The following is a 22,993-nucleotide window of genomic DNA, read 5'->3' on the forward strand; positions in this document are numbered from 1 at the left end:
CCATCTACAACATGGTGAAATAAATTAAACCCTGCCCCTAAACTTCTAGCCTTACTGCCTTTCCACCTGGTCTCCTGGACACACAATATGTCAACCTTTCTCCTAATCATGTCAACCAACACCAGAGATTTTCCTGTCATAGTCCCAACATTCAAAGTCCCCACATTAAATTTTAGGCTCTGTGCTTTCCTCTTCTCTTTCTGCCTAAGAACCCGCTTTCCACCTCTCCTTCATCTTCGACCCACAGTAGCTGAATTTCCACCGGCACCCTGCAGGTTAAAGACGTTGTTAACCCGGACCACGACGGAGCCGGTATGGAATTCTTTAGATGAACGCTCATATTTGTTTGGCAAAGTTTTAAGCCGGATGCCCTTCCTGGCGCAACCCTCTGCATTTATCTGTGCTTAGGACCGGCCTACAGTTTGCCCTGGCTTGTGCCCCCCATTGGGCTGTATTATATGCATTTGTTAAAACATAGGTGTAAAATAACAGATTGATTAAATACAATAGTATATAGTATAATAGTGTTTGGAATATGCTAATGACTCTACAGTATAACTGGGCATGAAAAGAAATGCAATCCATCCATTTTCAACACCGCTAATCCTGGTTAGGGTCACAGGGCGCTGGGGCCTATCCCAGCTGACTTCGGGCAAATGGCCGAAATGAATTCAAATGTAATACAAATGCTGAGCATTTTAATTTTGTCACAAAAAGCGCCTTTCCTCCAATGTGTTAACCTACTGTGTTTAAGTGTGTCTGTCCTTTGGTTTAACTATCAATTATTCAAATTACAAAAAAAAAAAAAAAGAAAGGTTGCTGACAATAACCATAAAATACCTGTAGAAATAAATCCTGTAGCATGCGATCAACTTTTAATATTCATGCTCAGGTGGATTAAACCTCTGCATTAGCGATAATGTGGTCTTCCAAATGTAACTGTCCAAATAGAGTTTGAGCCCTCATGTGTCCCTATCCAAAATTAATATCCATCCATCCATTTTCTGAGCCGCTTCTCCTCACTAGGGTCGCGGGCGTGCTGGAGCCTATCCCAGCTGTCATCGGGCAGGAGGCGGGGTACACCCTGAACTGGTTGCCAGCCAATCACAGCCAAAATTAATATATTAATAGTAATTCTCCTGAGAAAAGGTCAGAAAACCTTGGCCGCAATGTGTGCTTGCTGGTGTTCATCCAGGCCAGCTGCAAAGCCTGGATAGAGTCCAATAGGTTATATCACACCACTGAGCCCCAACCTACTCAATGCCATGAGGTCAACATCTCTGCCCCTCTTATACTCTTCATCACCCAGGAGTCGGCAGGTTGTAGAACTCTCAAGTCTCCATTAAGTTCCCAACGTGTCATCACACAGTCCGGCTTAACGTACAATACCTCAAGAAGCCATTGGAAAACTGTCAACTCCTGAGGCTGCAACATAAACATGGCCGAGAGCGATGATGAGGAGGAGGCGGCAGATCGAAAGAACCACAGTGATGAACGAAATAAGGAGAAAGAATATTGATGTGAGAATGGAATCAGAATGGGAGCTGTAGTAGTAAAGGGAACAAAGTTAAACGTGGTAAAGTGAAAGCGCTGAAAATAATGTAATTTTGGAGGAACAAAATAAACTGATGTGACTTTCCCCATTTTAACCTCTGCCACGCATAAATGGGATGTCTTCACCTCGTTGGGTCTTTGTGTGTTAATTAGTTAAAATAAAAAAATGTTTTCCATTAAACTGTTTGAATATCAGACACGTGCTAAGCAAAAGCACATTAAAATTTGCACATTGGAATAAAAATGGCCGGCACAGTGGTTGACTGGTTAGCACATCTGCCTCACAGTTCTGGGTACCGGGCTTCAAATCCCGGCCCCGCCTGTGTGGAGCTTGCATGTTCTCACCGTGACTGAGTGGGTTTTCTCCGGGGACTCCGGTTTCCTCCGACATCCCCAAAACATGCGTGGTAGGTTGATTGAAGACTCTAAATTGCCCGTAGGTGTGAATGTGAGTGCGAATGGTTGTTTGTTTGTATGTGCTCTGCGATTGGCTGGCGACCGCTTCAGGGTGTACCCCACCTCCCGCCCAAAGATAGCTGGGATAGGCTCCAGCAGACCGCGACTCCAGTGAGGATAAGCGGATAAGGAAAATGGATGAATGGATGGGTGAATAGAAATGTGGATACAATAGAATTTATCTTCTCTTGTCGATGTTTCCTCTCAACACTTCACTCAAGAAGGCTAATGGTACAATCTCATTCACACTCTTTCACACTATCCAGCACACAGTATCAACTGCAACATATAGACTACATCAGGGTCAGCTACATGGTACCCGTGGGAACCAGGTCACCCCCAAGGACCACATGAGTAGCCTGCAGCCCCTGTTCTAAAATAGCTCACCAGTCATGGAAATTTGTGATTTCCTTGGAATTTTATTCAAAAGATCATTTGAAAATGTAAACACTTGCAGAGATAGATAGAATATATGTTTTCTACCTTGTTAAATCATTGTTGAGCATTATTGTGAGAAACTTCATGGTCATATATATATATATATATATATATATATATATATATGCGCACACTTTAAAAAAAAAAAAAAAAAAAGTAATGAGTAAATTATTTTTTTCAAGAAGTGTGTATCAAACAGCCTTTAATCAGTACGAAGGAGGTTGCTCTCAGTTCCGAAAGGTTGGTGAGCCCTGAACACTGTACAAGAACACTATAAAGTCACCCACCACTTCACATTACTTTGTGGCCCGCTGGATGGCCCAAAAACTGCACTGCAAATTATAAATTGACATGAAGTTACCGTCTGTGGCTTATTTGATCGCTCCCCTTGAGATTTCGCTGAGCGCCTTCATATCAGTATCATATAAGTCTTTTGTTGCTATGCAAAGCACAATCTTTCCACCTTGGCAGAAGTCTGCTGCTATACCCTTCTGAATGCCTTTCTGGTTTCCTCTGCAGTTGATCATGAAATATATAATATGATCCTGCCAATCCCATCACAGGGACACAATCTTTGCCAACCTCTTAAACAGGCAGCGTGCCCATCTAAGATCGAAGACTACTGTAAACACCTCACTTCATTTCTCGGAATATCTCAAAATCACATCTGACAATCACTCTGCCGCCTTTTGTTGATATCAGTCCTATACAGGCACATCTTAAAAATTCAGCTCTCATTGGAAACAGGCACTTGCGATGCCTTGCAATGCATAGGGTACCCAATATTTGGGGGGGATTGTGTGGTATACAGTACTTTTTTCTTTGTTGCCGTGATCTTTCTTCTCTGTTGAATTGTTTCTTTATCTCTCAATCTCTTGCTTCTTTTCATCTGTTTCAGGGGCAGACATGATCAATTTTGATGGGCAGGGGGTGATCTCGTATCGTTTCAAGGTAATGTTTGCAAATTCAATCAGTGAAGAGCTCTGAAACATAGCAACCCAAAATGTTTGATGTGTGTTATCATGCACTGATGTGCTCATATAGGTACACCGCAGGGTTGCGAGCATGTGAAATCCTGCTTTTAAAAATACTGTTGTGATGAAAGCGACTGAAATACTTAATTCTTCTTTGTGGGCTTTGTAGACATCAAACTAAAAGTTCTGCTGTGTGTATTGTGTCTAGGTCAAAAAGATGAAGCTCATCAAGGATGTGATTGCACTGAGGTTCAAGACGTCAGAGAGCGAGGGGGTGATTCTGCACGGGGAGGGGCAGCAGGGGGACTACATCACCTTGGAGCTCTGGAAGGCCAAGCTGCAGCTGCAGATTAACCTGGGTGGGCAACATAGCAAACATACAGTAGTTTCTTTTACTTTTTACTTTTAGCACTGAAACATAACTGACTACCTGAAAGTACCCAACAAAATAATTTTCCAGCTAATTGGTATTGCTCTAAAGGACTATGTGTGTAGGAATAGCCGGGTTTACATGCAGACCTTTTTTCATTCTGATTAAAGAGCTCAGGTCAACTGATTACATGTAATTTGATCTATTGTGATCTGGTGTTTACATGTGCCACTACGTCTAATCAGAACAGCCGTTACAGACATGTGACCTGCCCAAATCTGTAAACACCACCGGCCGTTGGCACACTCGCAGCTGACAGAGGTGCACTGCCAGAAGAGCGGGACACACCAGTCCCATCCTAGATCCTTTTTTTTTTTTGGAACTGTACTTTGTCTGATCCCTCACCTAGGACCTGTTTGCCATGAGTGCCCATGCCAGGGGCATAAAGCCCCAGACAACTTAGCTACCAGGATCATTGGGACACACAAACCCCTCCACCACGATAAGGTGACAGCTCAAGGAGGGTAGAAAATGGATGGATGGATGGATGGATGGATGGTTTGGGCAAAGGAACATTCTATACCTGTTAAACCAAGTGAAATTCTCTTCGCTTTAGGTCTTTTTATTCTGAGTGGGGTGTCTATATGGAGCATTATTATTCGGTTTGGGCTTCTAACCTGATTGTAGTCAGAATATACGGCTCCATTCCGTGTAAATTATTGTGTCAGTAGTCTGGGTTTTTGAAAGAGAGTCATGTATTCACGTAAAAGCCATTGTTTTTAATCCATCTGACTGTTTTAACTGGGTGGTTGAGCAACACCACATTTAAACTTAGTCAAAAAACAAAATGCAAGGCGTGTATGTTGTTTCCTATTTTTGTCAGTCCAAACACGTTTCATTTACAAAATATCAGACTTTTTTGGTAGAAGACCAAAGGACAAAATACAAACGCAATGACTAGGAAGATCGTAGCACTTAAGAAGCATTTCATAAGATTGCTCTGAGAGCATCTACAGTATGTAATGCAGCACTGGGCATCACCATTCAGGCTTATTTGTATAGCATTTTGGAATTTATCGCTGTCCAATGAAATAACAATTTTACTTTACTTATGAACAACAAAATAATCCAGCCATCCATCCATCCATTTTCTTCCGCTTATCTGAGGTCGGGCCGCGGGGGCAGCAGCTTTAGCAGGGAAGCCCTGACTTCCCTCTCCCCAGCCACTTCCTCTAGCTCTTCCGAGGGGATCCCGAGGCATTCCCAGGCCAGCCAAAGGATGTAGTCTCTCCGGCGTGTCCTGGGTCGCCCCCGGGGTCTCCTCCCGGTGGGACGTGCCCGGAACACCTCACCGGGGAGGCGTCCAGGAGCCATCCTAATCAGATGTCCAAGCCACCTCATCTGGTTCCTCTCAATGTGGAGGAGCAGCAGCTCTACTCTGAGCCACGCCTGGCTGACCGAGCTTCTCGCCCTAACAAAATAAAAATTAAAAAGTAGAACTATACATATTTACAAAAATATTAATTGGGCAGTAAAATTATGGTTCAGCATTCACAAATGATTTCTAAAGGAATTTCTGGTTATTGATGCTATCGTCACATTAATTACAGGCAGTAACCAGCAGGGCTCAATTCTGGGTCACACCTCAGTGACGACGGGCAGCCTCTTGGATGACAACCACTGGCACTCGGTGGTTATTGAGCGTTACCGTCGTAATGTCAACTTCACACTGGACAGACACACTCAGCACTTCAGGACCAACGGGGAATTTGACCACCTCGACTTGGACTATGAGGTAAGTCATTACATTTACGTAGTTAAAGATATACAGTATACAATATGCACATATTGACGCGGCAGTGCTTTCACTAAATTGTGGGGCATGCTGTAAATAAATATCTGCAATGAAATCACCATTCGAAAACCATATTTGAAGTTCACGGGTTCTATTTGTCTGATATTTAAGAAATTAAATATTTAGGACTATATACATAGACTATATATAGACTATATACGCAGTGGAGCCTCGATACAACGGATATAATGGATATCGGATAAAACGGACCGTCGGGACTGAACAATCTGTCCAAAAATAGTTGACATTTGTCACTTAAACTGCTGTTGAAAAGTCTGCTTGTTCCAGAATTGGCCGCTGCAGTTTAGTGGTACTGAGATGCAATGCAGGCTGAGAATGGGACTGACCTATTTCCGGGTCACAGTAAAATAAAAACAGATCCGATTCCGAAAGACTTGCCTACGTAGTGGGCATGTTGAATTTGGGGCATTGACGTGGCAGCCATGTCATGATGGATATATCTATTGTCTATAGTACATAGACTCGCAGTGCAGAGAGAGAAAGTGGGATGACGGCAGTGGTAACTGAGAAATACAAACACAAGTCTCTGGAGTCTGGAACAGACTATTTTTGGTACAGTAATATTATTTTTTTATTTTATTTTTTGCCAAGCCAATTTGGAACTAGGAAACATGCAAATTTCTCGCGGCACATGAAAGTGACTCGCCTATGATTAGTACTGTACTTCAACAATGTCACCACGACCAAGCAAACCGGCGTGGTAAGTTTGGATAAAATAGGAAACTTAATTTTTTTCAAGCTTTTTTTAAAATTGATATTTATATACAATAACTTTGTACTGTACTGGGTGTTTTGGGCCACGAAAAAAAAACTACAAAACAATAATGTTGTACTGTACAGTATCAATCAGTTTGAACATTAAATATCTTGTCTTTGTAGTGTATTCAAATATATATAGGTTTAACATGATTTGCAAATCACACAACGTCACAACTTCATTGGCATTGGGGTTGTGTGTGTATATATATATATATATATATATATATATATATATATATATAAATAGTATTAACTCTTAACAATGTAGTATGTCCAATAGCATGTAGAGCTTGGAAATAAATCCCTAATAAATTGAACACTTTAATTAAACTTGCCGCTCTGTATGGAAATTTGCCGACTTTTGCCCATCACTCATGGCCTCCGCTATCTCAAGAGTAAAATGATAGCACCCAGGAAATTATGTATTGGCTCTAGACTGTGCTAATATGATGGTAATCCATAACATTCACATAATTAATGTTGCTTAGTAATGGAATGTGGCACAATGGGTTTGCATAATAATACTTCAAGCAGGAAATTGATTTTTCTTTGGAATTTGTGAGTGGGATGATAGCTGTTTGTGTGTAATGTGATTACTGGTCTGCTTGTATTTGCTTTTTTTGTACATTGTGTGCATGTGACTATGTGTGGCCAATTTGTGTCTGTATTGAAATATGTGCATACGTGTGTTTGTGACCTTAACCAGCTATTGCTGATAAGGCTGATTTCTTCTGCTGTTAACTCAGACACTGAGAACCGAGGTAGGACAATTACAGTGAAGTTGTTCAATTAAGGGATCATCAGGAAAATCCATACAACAGAGTCAGAAGTGTGTGTGTGTTTATGCACCGGTTTTGTGTGTGTCCTGGCAAAGTCGGCTCCAATTTAAGCCTTGTGACTAAATATCTGGCCATTTATGTGTCCGTCTCTGGTTTGAATTATATGGACTACTGTACTTCCTTCAAATATAAAAAGGCCAACTGCTTGGTTGACACAAGGTAGAAGGTTGATGAGAAAAGGTGGACACAATAACTAAAGGAGCACACAAGGAATACAGGAAAACATGAAACAAAACCAAACACAACCCAAACCAAAACATTGACCATGACAGCTTTTCCCTTTGCTCTAGCTGTGATGTGTTATTTGTTATGTGCGCTGGTTAGCCACAACAGGTAGGCAAACCTGAGAGGCACACACTGATTTGATATCCTCTTTCGCAAAATATATTTTCGTGAGGTAATAATGCACATTTATCACCTCATTTAAAAGGGATAAATCTTTTTTGCTTTCTCTCTTATTTACCAACAATACAACACATTATTAGCTGGATGGATAGGGGAGATAATATCTTCCACAGGTCTGACCAACTGACCAATTCTTGTTTGACAACTCCTTAACCAGTTGATCAGCTTCTTCTCAGTCCCCGCAACACAGCGTTGATCTTGTAGTGCTCTTCCTCCATCCTCGTCACCTCTACACTGTCTCCTTCCTCTCTTTGGCTTGGCCGTAGATCAGCAGCATGCACCTCCCCTCAATCCTGTCTGGATTCTGTCCAAAATATTTTGATGTTGCAGCCTGCCGACAGTCTGTTCAACCTCAGTTTGAGTGTTTCACATTTGGCCTGTAGGAACCCTTGCATTTACATTTCTTATTTACTTGGCAGTGGCTAGTTCTCTTAGCTCGAGAACTAGCCTGGTTTTCGTGCAGATGTAGCCCAGCCTGGTGGACTGTGCAGTATTGGCAGGTGCAGTGTGTTCTTCCCAAAGAAATATCACTTCCTGTAACTAATAATAGCCGAACAGACCAGAACAGTTATACAGCAATATAAACTCACACCAACTGAACAAAAACAAATATCTTCCACTATTCTACTTTTTTATCCCCCTCTGCCTCCCCAGTTGAGCTTCGGGGGGATGCCTTACAGCGGCAAGCCAGTAGGAGGTGGGCGCAAGAACTTTAAAGGCTGCATGGAGAGCATCAACTACAATGGAGACAATATAACTGACCTGGCCCGGAGGAAGAAGCTGGACACCTCAAGCTTTGTGAGTCAAATGTGCATTTGATCACACACACACACACACACACACACACAACTCAGCTCAAATCTGTTGCCCAAAACCTTTAAAGCAGTCACCCATGTATTGAATGTGACAGACTATAATCAGTCATGCACTATTTTATTTTATTCCATTTCTATATTTCATTTAAAGATATACAGTGGGTACAGAAAGTATTCAAGACCCCCTTAAAGTTTTCACTCTTTCTTATATTGCAGCCATTTGCTTGAATCGTTTAAGTTCTTTTTTTTCCCTCAATGCACACACAGCACCTCATATTGACAGGAAAAAAAAAAAAGAATTGTTACATTTTTTGCAGATTTATTAAAAAAGAAAAACCGAAATATCACACAGCTCTAAGTATTCAGACCCTTTGCTGTGACACTCATACATTTAACTCGGGTTCTTCTGATCATCCTTGAGATGGTTCTACACCTTCATTGGAGTCCAGATGTGTTTGATTATATTGATTGGACTTCATTAGGAAAGCGACACACCTTACAGTGCATGTCAGAGCAAATGACAATCATGAGGTCAAAGGAAGTGCATGAAGAGCTCAGAGACACAATTGTGGCAAGGCACAGATCTGGCCAAGGTTACAAAAAAATTGTGCTGCACTTAAGTTTCCTCATCGCACAGTGGCCTCCATAATCCTTAAATGGAAGACGTTTGGGATGACCAGAACCCTTCCTAGAGCTGGCTGACCTGCCAAACTGAGCAATCGGGGGAGAAGAGCCTTGGTGAGAGAGGTAAAGAAGAACCCAAAGATCACTGTGGCTGAGCTCCAGAGATGCAGTCAGGAGATGAAAGTTCTAGAAAGTCAACCATCACTGCAGCCCTTCACCAGTCGGGGTTTTATGGCAGAGTGGCCCGAAGGAAGCCTCTCCTCAGTGCAAGACATGAGAGCCTGCATGGAGTTTGCTTAAAAATTATTAAATGTTTTTTAAAACACCTGAAGGACTCCAAGATGGTGAGAAACAAGATTCTCTTGTCTGATGAGACCAAGATAGAACTTTTTGGCCTTAATTCTAAGCGATATGTGTGGAGAAAACCAGGCACTGCTCATCACCTGTCCAATACAGTCCCAACAGTGAAGCATGGTGGTGGCACTCAAAGGAAAGATGAATGCGGCCAAGTACAGGGATATCCTGGACGAAAATCTTCTCCAGAGTGCTCAGGACCTCAGACTGGGTCTTCCAACAAGACAATGACCGTAAGCACACAGCTAAAATACCGAAGGAGAGGCTTCAGAACAACTCTGTGACTGTTTTTGAATTGCCCGGCCACAGCCCTGACTTAAACCCAATTAACCATCTCTGGAGAGACCTGAAAATGGCTGTCCACCAGCGTTCACCATCCAACCTGACAGAACTGGAGAGGATCTTCAAGGAGGAATGACAGAGGATCCCCAAATCCAGGTGTGAAAAACCTGTTGCATCTTTCCCCAAAAGACTCATGGCTGTATTAGCTCAAAAGGGTGCTTCTACTAAATACTGAGCAAAGTATTTAATACTTAGTATTGAATACTTATGGCTGTGTGATATTTCAGTTTTTCTTTTTTTATAACGCTGCAAAAATTTCAACAATTCCGTTTTTGTTTCTGTCAATATGGGGTGCTGTGTGTCCATCAATGAGGGGAAAAATTAACTTAAAAGATTTTAGCAAAAGGCTGTAATATAACAAAGAGTGAAAAATTGAAGGGGGTCTGAATACTTCCCGTACCCTCTGTATATATCAAGCCTCATTTGCACCAAAGTTCTATGGATCTTTGTTGATCTTCTTTCAAAAGATTGCCTGAACAAAAGAAGATGCAATCAAAGTTTAGTTCAAGCTGTACCTCATATCCTCCTTCACTCACACAGCTATTAATTAATTCCTCATCAAAATAGATTCACATTTCAAAAACACATTCAGAGGCAGCCGTGAGTTGTGTGAAAAGCACCTGAATACAATGCAGAGGATTTGATTTAGATCACAGTGTTGGGCGTATCTAATCTGTCTGTTGTATCCATCTAGCCCAGGAGTCTGCAACTTTAAATACTCAGAGCCGTTTGGCCTGTCTCCCACAGAAAGAAAACAACAACAACAACAACACTTTTGACATCTAAATGAGGATAACACTACATACCGTATATTATACATGCCATGGATTATATCCGAATTGAGCCACGTGGGAGCCCAATTCAAATAAAACAAACTGAACTAAACTGAATTTGTCACCATATAGTGTAAATCCATCCTCATTTTTAAAAATGTGTTTTCTTTAATACGGTCACAATTACCTGTTGGTAAAAGGACAAATGCTTTAACGTGCATTTCTAATGTCTTATTCCTATCTATTTTATAGCTGCCATTGACTACTATTTCTCTATCTCTAAATATGCATCCTTACAGCGTAACCTGTCATTTTCCTGCGTGGAGACGCATTCCTTTCCCATCTTTTTCAACGCAACCAGCTTCCTGCAGCTGCCGGGTTGGGCCGCTCACCACATCATATCAGTGGGCCTCCAGTTCCGTACATGGAACCCACACGGGCTACTCGTCTTCAGTAACCTTGACGATGGGACTCTGGAAATTTCACTTGAAGACGGCAAGGTGGTCCTTCGCATCAATGTGACCAGGGCAGCCAGGCACTACCTGGTGGGCTTAACGTCAGGTGAGTCGACATGTGCGCACATGCAGATAAGCGCTTAAGCTAGAGTTATTATTCTGATCATAGCACAGGGTGTTCCAAAATGTTTGTCATCATTTGAAACATGAATATCTGAATAACTAAATGTTCAAGGTGATTAAATAATTCTTTTCAAAGGATATAGGTTTTTATAACAGATTACACAAAGCTTCAGTCTTCAATATGCATACTGCAACTTTCCTTTACATGACATTTGTTTTTATTTTTGCATTTATTTGTGGTTGGGTCCAAATCTGCTTTCCAGTTGATGTATTTGTAGTGAGTTTCCTAGGAAAAGCACACTGCACTCTTCTTTGACTGTGTTCGAGAATATTACACAACACAAAATGTATTTTCATTGCTAATGTGGAATATCATTCCTTACCATAAAAAAAGTTAAAAATTGCTCTAACGTGAAACATAAACTTGAGTTCAACGTTAAACTTGTTTTTTTACACAACTTAAACAACTTATACAACTTAAAATTTAAGATATCATTTGAGGGAGACTTGACTTTGTTATTTAGACTACGAGACTGTCTTTTCCCCGACATTCGAAAAGCATGCATACAAAGGTTTTAATGGTTGGTGAACAGCCAATGGGTGTGGACCCCAGAGCTGATATGACAATATTAAGCAATCGAGTTGAAACCTGAAATAGAAACGTGGAAAACAGAAAACCACAGAAGTACTTATGTTTAAAACTGAACAAACAATAAGTACAATTGGCAGGAGCAAGACAAATAACATACTACGAACAGGCGATGCGATAATAGCGACAATGATGACGAGCAATGCAATAATCGGATGCCTTCCTTCCGCTGACACTGCATTGAGTCAATGCCATCTGACCGAAATTGCCAGCAGGTGTGACAAGGAGGCTCCATTGACCAGCGCAGGCAGGCAGAAAAACAAGAACATGGCAAGTGTGAATCGTTGTTGATGTACTGTGATTGGCTGGTGACCGGTCCAGGGTCTAACCTGCCTCTTTTCCAATGTCAGCTGGGATACACGCCAGCTCAACCGCATCCCAAATGAGCACTGTTGAGCGCATCAGTTAAACCCTTGAAGAAGCTTTTTCTTTTCATTTGTATCGATTAAATTTCTATTTTGCCAGGAAAACGTCATTGAAATTAAAAAATCTCTTTTACAAGTGTTCTTCTTGTTCAGCACAGGCAACAAAAACAAAACAGCTTTGACAGGACAAGTTAAAAGCGCTCAAACAATCTCACGGTACAACAATCATCAGTTTTCTTTCGCACTATCTTAACTCTGAAGTCTGATGTTGCAGCCTCCAAGCTGTTTAAAAGTCCTAAACAATTGTTCGGTGTGACTAGATCTTTCAGTTTGCTGAAGATTGTTCCATGAGTATATCCCTTCCTTTGTTGTGTCCTACTTCCTCCCACCCTCGCTCTCATTTCCTCCCTCTATCTCTTTCTGAAGACTCATTTATTCTGTCCACTGCTGCTTTAATCGGTCAACGCCCAGGGGTAGGGATTATCACGGCATTACCCTCTCGGCTAATTGGTCTTGAGCCTGTGATTACATCACTGTTACTAGAATACACAGATACATAAGATCACTCGCATACAGCAGCGCACGCGTCCCGACTTTGCTTCTGTTATTAGTATGTCTGAAATATACGAGTCACGCTGGCTTGTAGCTTCGCTGTCACTGTGGGAGCGCAGTAGACTTAAAATTATGTGCTTAGTGGCATTTAATAGCGACGCGTGGTGGGAAGCGACGTACACACGCACGCACGCATACAGAAGACACACATCAGTTGTTCCTTCACCCAGTGGTGGTGTACTTTCCGCTCTAATCTTTTATTTTGTCCCATTTGACATTAAAAAATTGGCTTTTATCAATGTTTTATCACACTTTTGTAGGTTATAATTTAAAATAAGAATCACCTTTTTATTGTCATGAACATGCATGCATGCATGCATGCACACGAAAGTTGTTCTCTGCATTTAACCCGTCACAGTGAACACACACACATGTTAGTGGAACACACTGGAGCAGGGGGCAGCTGAAGCGCCCGGGGAGCATTTCGGGGTATCAGTGTCTTGTTCAACGACACCACAGCCGTGAGTTGGCGGATGGTCCAGTCGGGGTCTTGAACCTAGGTCCCCCACGGTGGTAGGCGACGATCTTAACCATTGGGCCACGGCTGCCTTTCAACTTTCAAGCTAAGTTAAAAACATTCAGTTATTAAGCAATACCATTCTGAATTGATTACTTTTATTATTCAATTTAAGGCTAATAAAAACTGTCAGTTCTCTTTGCATGCATCATTAATGATTGGATTGTTTCAATGGCAGATTATTAATGATCAATTCAATGTTTTTTATGCAGTATACTTAATATCTTTTATGCGGAAGATTATTACAAAACCTGCCATTAACACATCATGAGGTGAAAATGTATTTTATTATTATTACGTAACGATGTGGTGGTAGAATCACTGCTTGCTCTTCAATCCTGTTTTGAATCCAGTGTTTTAACGCTGATGTCGTGTTGCACTTCTTTCGACCACAGGCTATTTGATAGTGTATCAGCAGCGCCTCTCCCGGTTGCAAACAAGTAGACAATTAATCAATGTAATTCTGCACAATCAACCTTATTCTCAACGATCAATAAATCTGTTGTGCCCTGCCCTGATTTTTACGTAAAATAGCGCCTCAATCTGTCTCGTTAAACACATTACTTACTTCAGGGCTATGTATTGAGGCCACACCCTACATGGATGTTAAGCATCATTTTATGCAAAATTCATATTTCTTTTCTGTTTATGTTTTTAGCAAAGAAAAACTTTATTAATGTACTATTCAAATAAGTAAATTTATGACTTTCCTTTGACAATCTTCGCATGGAACATTTCTCCCAATACATCAGAAACATTCCACCATTTTGCAAGCTTGCTAAAACTACAGAGAAAACACACACGTTTTGGTTGTTACAGTTACAAATGACACGAAGTCACTGAATCATACCAGTGTATAACATTCAACATGTACTCCTGGTTCAATGGCTCTGATATGAACAGTGGTAGTCGTAATTCTGCTAGTCCACATGACGTGGAGAAGGATAAAAGATTAAACACACCATAATATTGTTGTAATGATTATTATTCAATTTTTCCACTTGAACAAAAGGGTGAGGGAGTCCTGACTCAGCCCTACATGCACACACATGCATATAAGTGCTAATCACTTGTCCACCGTGCACCCCTACAGGCTATACTGTTGTAATTCAATTGCTCATTCAATTAGCTAGCATATCCACCTCACAGTTCTGAGGTCGTGGGTTCAAATTCAGGTTCTGGCCTTCCTGTGCAGAGTTTGCATGTTCTCCCCATGCTTGCGTGAGGTTTTCTCCTCGTTTTTCAGTTTACTCCCACATTCCCAAAAACATCCATGCCACTGTCGGTTAAGTGAAGACTGAATTGTCCTAAGTGTGAATGTGAGCCGCGATTGGCTGGCAACCAGTTCAGAGTGTACCGCGCCTCCTGCCCGATGACAGCTGGGATAGGCTCCAGCATTCCCGCGACCCTTGTGAGCATAAGCGCTCAGAAAATGGATGGAGGGATGGATATGGATGTGAATGTGAGTGTAAATGGAGGTTTGTCTATGTGCCCAGCGATTGGCTGGTGACCATTGCAGGGTGTACCCCGCCTCTCGCCCAAAGTCAGCTGGGATAAGCTCCAGCACACCCGTCACCCTAATGAGGATAGGTGGTACAGAGAATGGATGGATGGGTAATAGAACAAATGATACAGAAGAAAATAGACAATTTTTGCATTTTACTTTACAAATGTTCCACCTGAAAATTAAGGAGCAATAATCACACTCATGTTTTTTCCCCCATAACTAACTAAGTATTATTAGTAATAATATTTGTTATGTGTAGTTATCTTGCAACTGTGTATGCTATTGCATGTAAAGGACTTCCTAACCAATATTTTCAAGATTGATCATCATGTATTCTCTCCAGCTAGCTGCTTGTCATTTCTGAATGGTATTTGAAGCAAACCTCGTGGGGACAGGTTGGGGTTGTAAAAGAAAATGAGGCGTGTACGAAAGGAGGGAGGCGATGAATAAAAAGCTCAACATTTCTGATAACATCCAATCAATATTTCTTCATAACCTCACTCTCGCTGTGGTGGGTCCCAGCTCATCAAAGTTATTTGTCACTAGAGGCAGAGCCCAGATACACTAAATCTCCCTCTCCGCTAAGAACACACACAAAGCAATTTCTTTATGCGCAACACAATCAAAATGCGACTGTGATGTGTTCTTCTGTATGTGGGCGTAAGCGTTTCCCCCTGAGGTTGTTTGTGACCTGTGGAAAGGCACTCTTATCCTCTTCTGATAGGGGGAAAAAAAAAGAAGAATGTGAGAGTGCATTAATGCAGAAAGGGTACTTGGTAGTGATTCTAAAGAGAGCTCTAATTTTTTCATTGCCTTCCTTTTTTACTTACTCATTATCTCGCCAACTCACTCCTCCTCTGTGCCCAGCGCACAGACAACGTCTTAGAAAGTGTTGAGTTGTCCGCTATTGCTGGATTTACACTACAGGTCCAATCCAATTTTTGGACCATTGGATTACTTTCAATTGACCTATACCATATGTGTTTACATTTAGGGCTATTTTCTCCCGTTTGCTTATGTCGGAAACTTACATCTAACTCTAAAATGTGGGCTTTCCCTCTCATATCTGACTTAAGCGGGTTTCCTCTTGCACGCGCCAGAGGGTGTTGTAAGTCTAGCGCCCCGGGAAGGTGAAACATCATATTGCACGTTTTGATTCACTCACGTGTTCCGAGCCGCCGATGGCTGCTGCTGGCGGCCCGGCGGCTGATTCGGCACACTGACGGACACCTGGCCAGTCGCCGACTGCTCAACGGCCGTAATGTGTCCTGACCATATTACGCTGATTGATGGCAGAACGTCAGCATATCGTGCCATATTAATTCATTAATTTTCATGCACGTGCTGCGAGCGGCAATTTCGTTTCAAACATGCTGCATGGCGGCTTGACAGTTTGTCTGAAAGCACCGCTTACAACAACTGCAGTCATTTTGATGGTGCGATGGTGTCTTAGATATGGAATAATTCTTTATATTTGATCTATTTCATCATCATTTAAGTGACGCGCCCAAGTGTGTGGCGCTAGTATGGTTGTTAAGCAAGGCTGATCAACAGCTGGCTCACTCGCCTTCTTGTTGAGGGCCTTCCAACTCCCCTCACTCATAAGCACAGTATTATGATTCAATTACATAGCTTTTACAAAAAGTAATATTGAGAAAAGATAACACAAAAACACATGTCCCTTAGCCTGTTAGATTTGCGGCGCTCGCATCTCACAGGCGACCATCAACTTCTGTTTCTTCTACGAGGGTTACTATCACTTTTAAAATGTAACATAACGTTATTTCTCGTGTATCATGCGCATCCCCCCCCCCCCCCCCAAAAAAAATGTTGCAAATCAATAGTTCGCATTATACATAGTTATAGGGGAAAAAAATCACATTTTATAAATGCATGCCGCCATCTAGAGGTTATGAAAAAGCTGTTTCTCTTTTCAATATGCCACCACCACAGAGATTATGAGAGAGGTGTACACTTTCATTCCAATATGCCACTGCCACCTACAGTTACCGTAATTTCTCGTGTATAATGCGCATTCCCTCTCCCCCACCCAAAACAAAAATCGTCAATAGTGCGCAATATACCTAGGTATAGGGGGGAATGAAAAAGCTTTCATATTTTATGAATGTATGCCACCATCTAGAGGTTATGAAAAAGCTGTACACTTTCATTCCAATGCCACCGCCACCTAGAGGTTATGAGAAAGGTGTACACTTTCATTCTAATATGCTGCCACCTAAAGGTTATGAAAAAGGTGTAGCCTACACTTTACTTCCAATATGTCAGGGGTACGTATGACATATATGTACAGTTGTGCTCATAAGTTTACTTACCGTGGCAGAATTTGTGAATTTCTTTTTTTTTTTTTTTTTTTTAATAAGACTGATGACTGAACAACAGCCATCATTAATTTATTTATGGTTATGTTTTGTTTAATGATAATGCTTTTCTGAAATGCTTGACTGTTTAATTTGAATCCTAAAAAAATAAAATGTTTTGCCTGGCCATTGCAGTGTTTTTGTTTGTTTTTTTTTAATGGAAAGCTAGTTATTATTATAATATTATTTTCTCATGTGCAATCATTAAAATATTTCTTCAAATAGTGGCCATCTAATAGACAATGTGCCCCACTTAGTTGCCGGGTGCATCTTCCATTTAAGACAAATAGCCTCAAATAGACACCAAACACTTTCCATCTAAAAAAGCAAAAACAAAAAAAACGGTACTATGTGTAATTATCTCAGTACAGAGATGATATTGTTCACTCATGAACATTAGCTAGTTTATTGTTGAGCCCATTTCAACTGCTTACCAAAATAGCAGCACAGATGTTTTCTGAGATGTCCTGCATGTGATAAATTGAGAAAGATTAGTTCCCTGCACAGGCTTTCAGATCTTACATTTTGTAAGACGTTACCTATAACATCAATTTGTATTAAAGTAGAATCTGACAGGTGATCGCTCCACAATGTTGTGCACGCCCATGTTTACGATCTGGGAGTTAAGAGACTTATTTGCTCTGCTACAAATGGTTTCCGACCCCATCTGCATTTGAGTCAAAAAATGCCCGTGGGCACTATTTGTGGAAATACGGTAATTAGGTTTTGCCTTGAATACACTTGACCACTGTTCCATGTTTGGCAAATTGTCACATCCTAGTGTCTCACCATTAAGGTTTTCCCGATGAGAGGATTTGAACATATTTATCATGATAAAGGCAACTGTTTAATACTGTCGTATGACTCCGTCAATGGGGTCAGCTAGCTTGATTTGGATGCATCATTGCATCCAAGTGGTAATATTTGCACCTTGCAAGTTGTTACTTTTAATCATTTGGCACCCTTACTTTGTCAAATCCCTCAGTCTTTGTTTCCAGTGTGACAACACCTCATGAAAGTAGCAGCCAAACAACTAATTTCCTTGCAATCTTAAAAGCCTAAATAGAATGCAAACAATAAAGCTGACGATATTGTTACTCATGCCTGAGATGATTGCAGCACATTTCCTCTTACAATTCTTTCATGGTAGCCAAAGTGACGTGTTAACAAAGCATGTTTCGGACTTTGAATACAAATGTGCATTTATGTTTGCCTCCCTCCTCTGTTTACTCTTGAGTTCAAGGCCTCAGAGCAGATGTGAACTATATTTGAAAGTCTCACAGGGATCAGCAGAAAGAAACTGAAGGGGTTTAAGGTGGTAAGCTCAAATGCGTTTTAATCAGTCTGTGTCTGTCTGTTGAATGAATTAATTTGCAATAAAAATAAAACAATGAACTACCTGCAATAGTGAAGATTACATTTTGAGTTAATTTCCAGTGTTTGTTTTGAAAGGATTCTTCTATGAAAATGTAAAAAAATTATACCTGCAGTCTTTGCTCTGTCGAGTAAAAATTTTCAAAACTAATCTGATTCCACTTAAAATGAGACTCACCATGCAAAAAAAAAGTATATACTTTTAAAGATAAATTTCAATTGTTTCAAACTAAATTTACTTGAAATAAGTAGAAAGAAATATTGCCACTGTTTTTTTTTCATACTCCACTTGCAAATATTTGTTTCTACTTATTTCAAGTAAAAAATAGCTTGAGCCAAGTGGAAATCATCTAAAAACGATGTTTTATATATAATGAGTCTCACTTTAATTAATTTTGACTAAAAATAAGAAAAATGCTCTTGGTGAGATTGTGAGCATTTGTAGTGTGTTGAGATGTAACCGTTCAAGAATGAATGGTTTACAGATGAGATTAAGCATAGACACCTTGGGAGATTTTTTTCTCATAGAGATAGAATGCCTCTGAGTCACAAGATTGCAGAAAATATTTTTTTTCAAAGATATGACATTGAAGCAAAGCCAATTTATATATATAGCGCATTTCATACACAAGGTAACTCAATGTGCTTTACATGATTAAAAGCATTTAAAAACGAAGAAAAAAAGAGCTTATAAACATTTAAAACAAAGAGGAAAAAATATAAAATGAAAATACAATTAAAACAGAAATAATGACGCTGCACAGTGGCCGATTGGTTAGAGCGTCTGCCTCACAGTTCTGAGGACAGGGGTCAATCCCCGGCTCCGCCTGTGTGGAATTTGCATGTTCTCCCCGTGCCCGCGTGGCTTTTGCTCCGGGCACTCCGGTTTCCTCCCACATCCCAAAAGCAGGCTTGGTAGGTTAATTGACAACTCTAAATTTCCCGTAGGTGTGAATGTGAGTGCGAATGGTTGTTTGTTTGTTCAGGGTGTACCCCGCCTCCTGCCCGATGATAGCTGGGATAGGCTGAATATGTGAATATTTGATTTCCTATTGGCAGAGCAGTGGTTGACATACTGTATCTGACTTGCACACAATTCTTCATTGACAGCTGACTGATCATCATGTATAATTTCAATATGTTTGTGAGATGGCAGTTACAGAAATTATTAGAAATGCCAGTTTCTCTGACAAAGTGGAATTTGAAAATGAGCAAGACTGGACTCACATGAATCCAGAATGTTTTTGAAAATGATGTAAATACACACCCGGCACGGTGGTCGACTGGTTAGCACATCTGCCTCACAGTTCTGGGGATCACGGTTCAAATCCCAACCCCGTCTGTGTGGAGTTTACATGTTCTACCCGTTCCTGGGTGGGTTTTCTCTGGGCACTCTGGTTTCCTCTCACATCCCAAAAACATGCGTGGTCGGTTGATTGAAGACTCTAAATCGCCCGTAGGTGTGAATGTGAGTGCGACTGGTTATTTGTTTCTATGTGCCCTGCGATTGGCTGCCGACCGGTTCGGGGTGTACCCCGCCTTCCGCCACAAGATAGTTGGAATAAGCTCCACCAGCCTGCGACTTGCGTGAGGATAAGCGGTAATGAAAATGGATGGATGGATGGGCAATTCACAATCATTCGGTGGAATTGGGAAAAAAAGTGCGCTGTAGGTGTGACAGAGGAATTTAAGATGGGGTTGCGACTGCATCAGGGATCGCCCTGAGCCCCTTCCTGTTTGCAGTGGTGATGGATAGGCTGACAGATGAGGTTCCATTGGAATCCCTGTGGACCATGATGTTCGCAGATGACGTGGTCTGCAGTGAAAGCAGGTAGCATGTGGAAGAACAGTTAGAAAGGTGGAGGCATGCACTGGAAAGGAGTGGAAAGAAGATTGGCCAAAATAAGACAGAATATATGTGCATGAATGAGAGGGGTGGAGGGGGAAGAGTGAGGTTACAGGGAGAAGAGATAGCAAGGGTGCAGGACTTTAAATACTTGGGCTCAACAGTCCAGAGCAATGGTGAGTGTGGCCGGGAAGTGAAGAAACGGGTCCAAGCAGGTTGGAACGGGTGGAGGAAGGTGTCAGGTGCGTTATGTGACAGAAGAGTCTCTGCTAGGATGAAGGGCAAAGTTTATAGAACAGTTGCGAGGCCAGCCATGATGTACAGATTAGAGACAGTGGCACTGAAGAGACAACAGGAAGCAGAGCTGGAGGTGGCGGAAATGAACATGTTGAGGTTCTCTCTCGGAGTGCGCAGGTTGGATAGGATTAAAAATGAGCACATCAGAGGGTCAGCAAAGGTTAGCTGTTTTGGAGACAAAGTTAGAGAGAAGACGTTGATGGTTTGGACACGTCCAGAGGAGAGAGAGTGAGCATATTGGTAGAACGGTGATGATGAGGATGGAGCTGCCAGGCAAGAGAGCTATAGGAAGACCAAACAGAAGGTTGATGGATGTTGTGATGGAAGACATGAGGGCAGTTGGTGTTCGAGAGGAGGATGCAGGAGATAGGCTTACATGGAAAAGGATGATGCGCTGTGGCGACCCCTAAAGGGACAAACTGAAAGGAAAAGAAGAAGACAAAAACATAATGAGACTATGTTTCAAGGTGTCAATGTATTTTTAAATGTGATCCTCAGACCAAGGCGGCATGGTGGGCGACTGGTTAGCACAGGGGTGTCAAACTCTTTTTTTTTTTTTGGCTCGGGCCGCATTGTAGTTATGATTTCCCTCAGAGGGCTGTTAGAACAGTGAAACCATTCATTTATATAAATGTTTAATCATCACCAAAACATATTATTACCGTTACACAACAAACTGAGGGATAACTAGTTTTGAAATCAGAAGACAAGGATAATAGCTTGTTCAAGTATTGTTTTAGTTACTGTAGAACAAGGATTTGGTAACAGAAAAATGCAATATCTCAACATTATTGTTTATTATTATGACAATTTGGAATTCGGGTACAGATTTTAGCAAAAATATTGGAACTTGAGCATTATTTGCTTTCGCGGGCCACATAAAATGATGTGGCGGGCCGCATCTGGCCCCCGGGCCTTGAGTTTGACACCTATGGGTTAGCACATTTCTGAGGACCTGGGGTCAAATCTGGCCTCGCCTGTGTGGCGTTTGCATGTTCTCCCCATGCCTGTTGTGGTTTTCTCCGGGTACTCCGGTTTCCTCCCACATCCCAAAAATATGCATGGTAGGTTGATTGAAGACTCTAAATTGTCCTTTGGTATGAATGTGAGTGCAAGTGGTTGTTGTTTTTTTTTTATATGTGCCCTGCGATTGGCTGGCAACCAGTTCAGGGTGTACTCACCCTCCTGCCTGCAGTTAGCTGGAATAGGCTCCAGCAATACCTGCGACCCTTGTGAGGATAAGCGGTACAGAAAATGGATGGATGGAACCTGAGACCAGGTTTCTAAACCATACAGTCACATTGCTGATAAGGCCAGCGGTGATAAGTTAAGCTCAAATGTCCAATGCCGGAGAGTAGTTGAGATTAAGGATGGGTTCAGTACTTACTTTACAGAAGCTAATGTTTGAAACGTCACTGAGATATACCTTCATTTTCCATCACTTTACCATATGGAAACGCAACCTACTTTAACCATAAAGCGTGTTGGATGATCATTTAGTTTCACTTTCAGTCAATTGTTTTTGCACATGGAAGGGGCTTTTCTATGGAGAATTTAGTATAATTCGGTAGAAAACATGATTTCATGAAATGTGACATTTTGGTTTTGGTCTTGTCAAAAAAGAAAGCATTTGTAAATGATGTGCCCTGCTAACGATCAGCCCAGGTTGTACCACGTCTCGCTTCCAAAATCCAAATCAGGACAAGCGTTATAGAAAAGGGATTTAACGTAAGAATGTCTTCAACAACCAAGAAGAGGACAGTTGCCTCCATTTAACTTCTTAAGATTACCATGACTTGTATGCCTGAGAATCTGCGCAGACGTATTGAATGAAGTTATGTAGTATGAAACATATTCACCATTTTCAGTTTTTTTTAGATAATGTAATATTTTGAACCATTCTAAGGGATCCTCTGAGTTTCTCATTATGTAGTGCATTCTAATTAACTTTAAATGTAGACATTTTGGATATGTTTTTTTGTAAAAATATTGAAAAGATCTTGAAAACTAAAATCTGGAAAATATATCTTAAAAGAATGTCCCGCAATCTTTTTCCACTTTCTTTTTCCACAATATACATGAGCAATTTAACTAATCTTTCAAGCCCCACAGAATATTGTGCACTATGACTTCGTAAACACCAAAAGAAAGATCACTCTTCTTTCATCAGAAAAAAAATTTGAGAGCTTATACCATTCTTTAGTAATCAGCAGTCAAATATAGGCTACTTCCAGCCAAATCTGTTTCTGAAGAAGAAGAAAAAAAAAGAGAAAACAGCTTTTTTGTTAAAG

General features: G+C 41.1%; 1 protein-coding gene across 1 annotated transcript in view; it reads left to right on the forward strand.

The window, feature by feature from the left end:
- Positions 1–22,993, forward strand: part of cntnap2a (contactin associated protein 2a) — a 285,876-nt gene that overhangs the window by 142,408 nt on the left and 120,475 nt on the right. The window contains exons 5-9 of the mRNA XM_061666622.1: positions 3,347–3,399; positions 3,631–3,781; positions 5,403–5,587; positions 8,326–8,469; positions 10,879–11,140. Of these exons, the coding sequence (XP_061522606.1) occupies positions 3,347–3,399; positions 3,631–3,781; positions 5,403–5,587; positions 8,326–8,469; positions 10,879–11,140 (795 nt within the window). The remainder of the gene's footprint in view (positions 1–3,346; positions 3,400–3,630; positions 3,782–5,402; positions 5,588–8,325; positions 8,470–10,878; positions 11,141–22,993) is intronic.

Source organism: Phycodurus eques, chromosome 21 (assembly GCF_024500275.1).
Source record: "Phycodurus eques isolate BA_2022a chromosome 21, UOR_Pequ_1.1, whole genome shotgun sequence".
Classification (NCBI taxonomy): domain Eukaryota; kingdom Metazoa; phylum Chordata; class Actinopteri; order Syngnathiformes; family Syngnathidae; genus Phycodurus; species Phycodurus eques.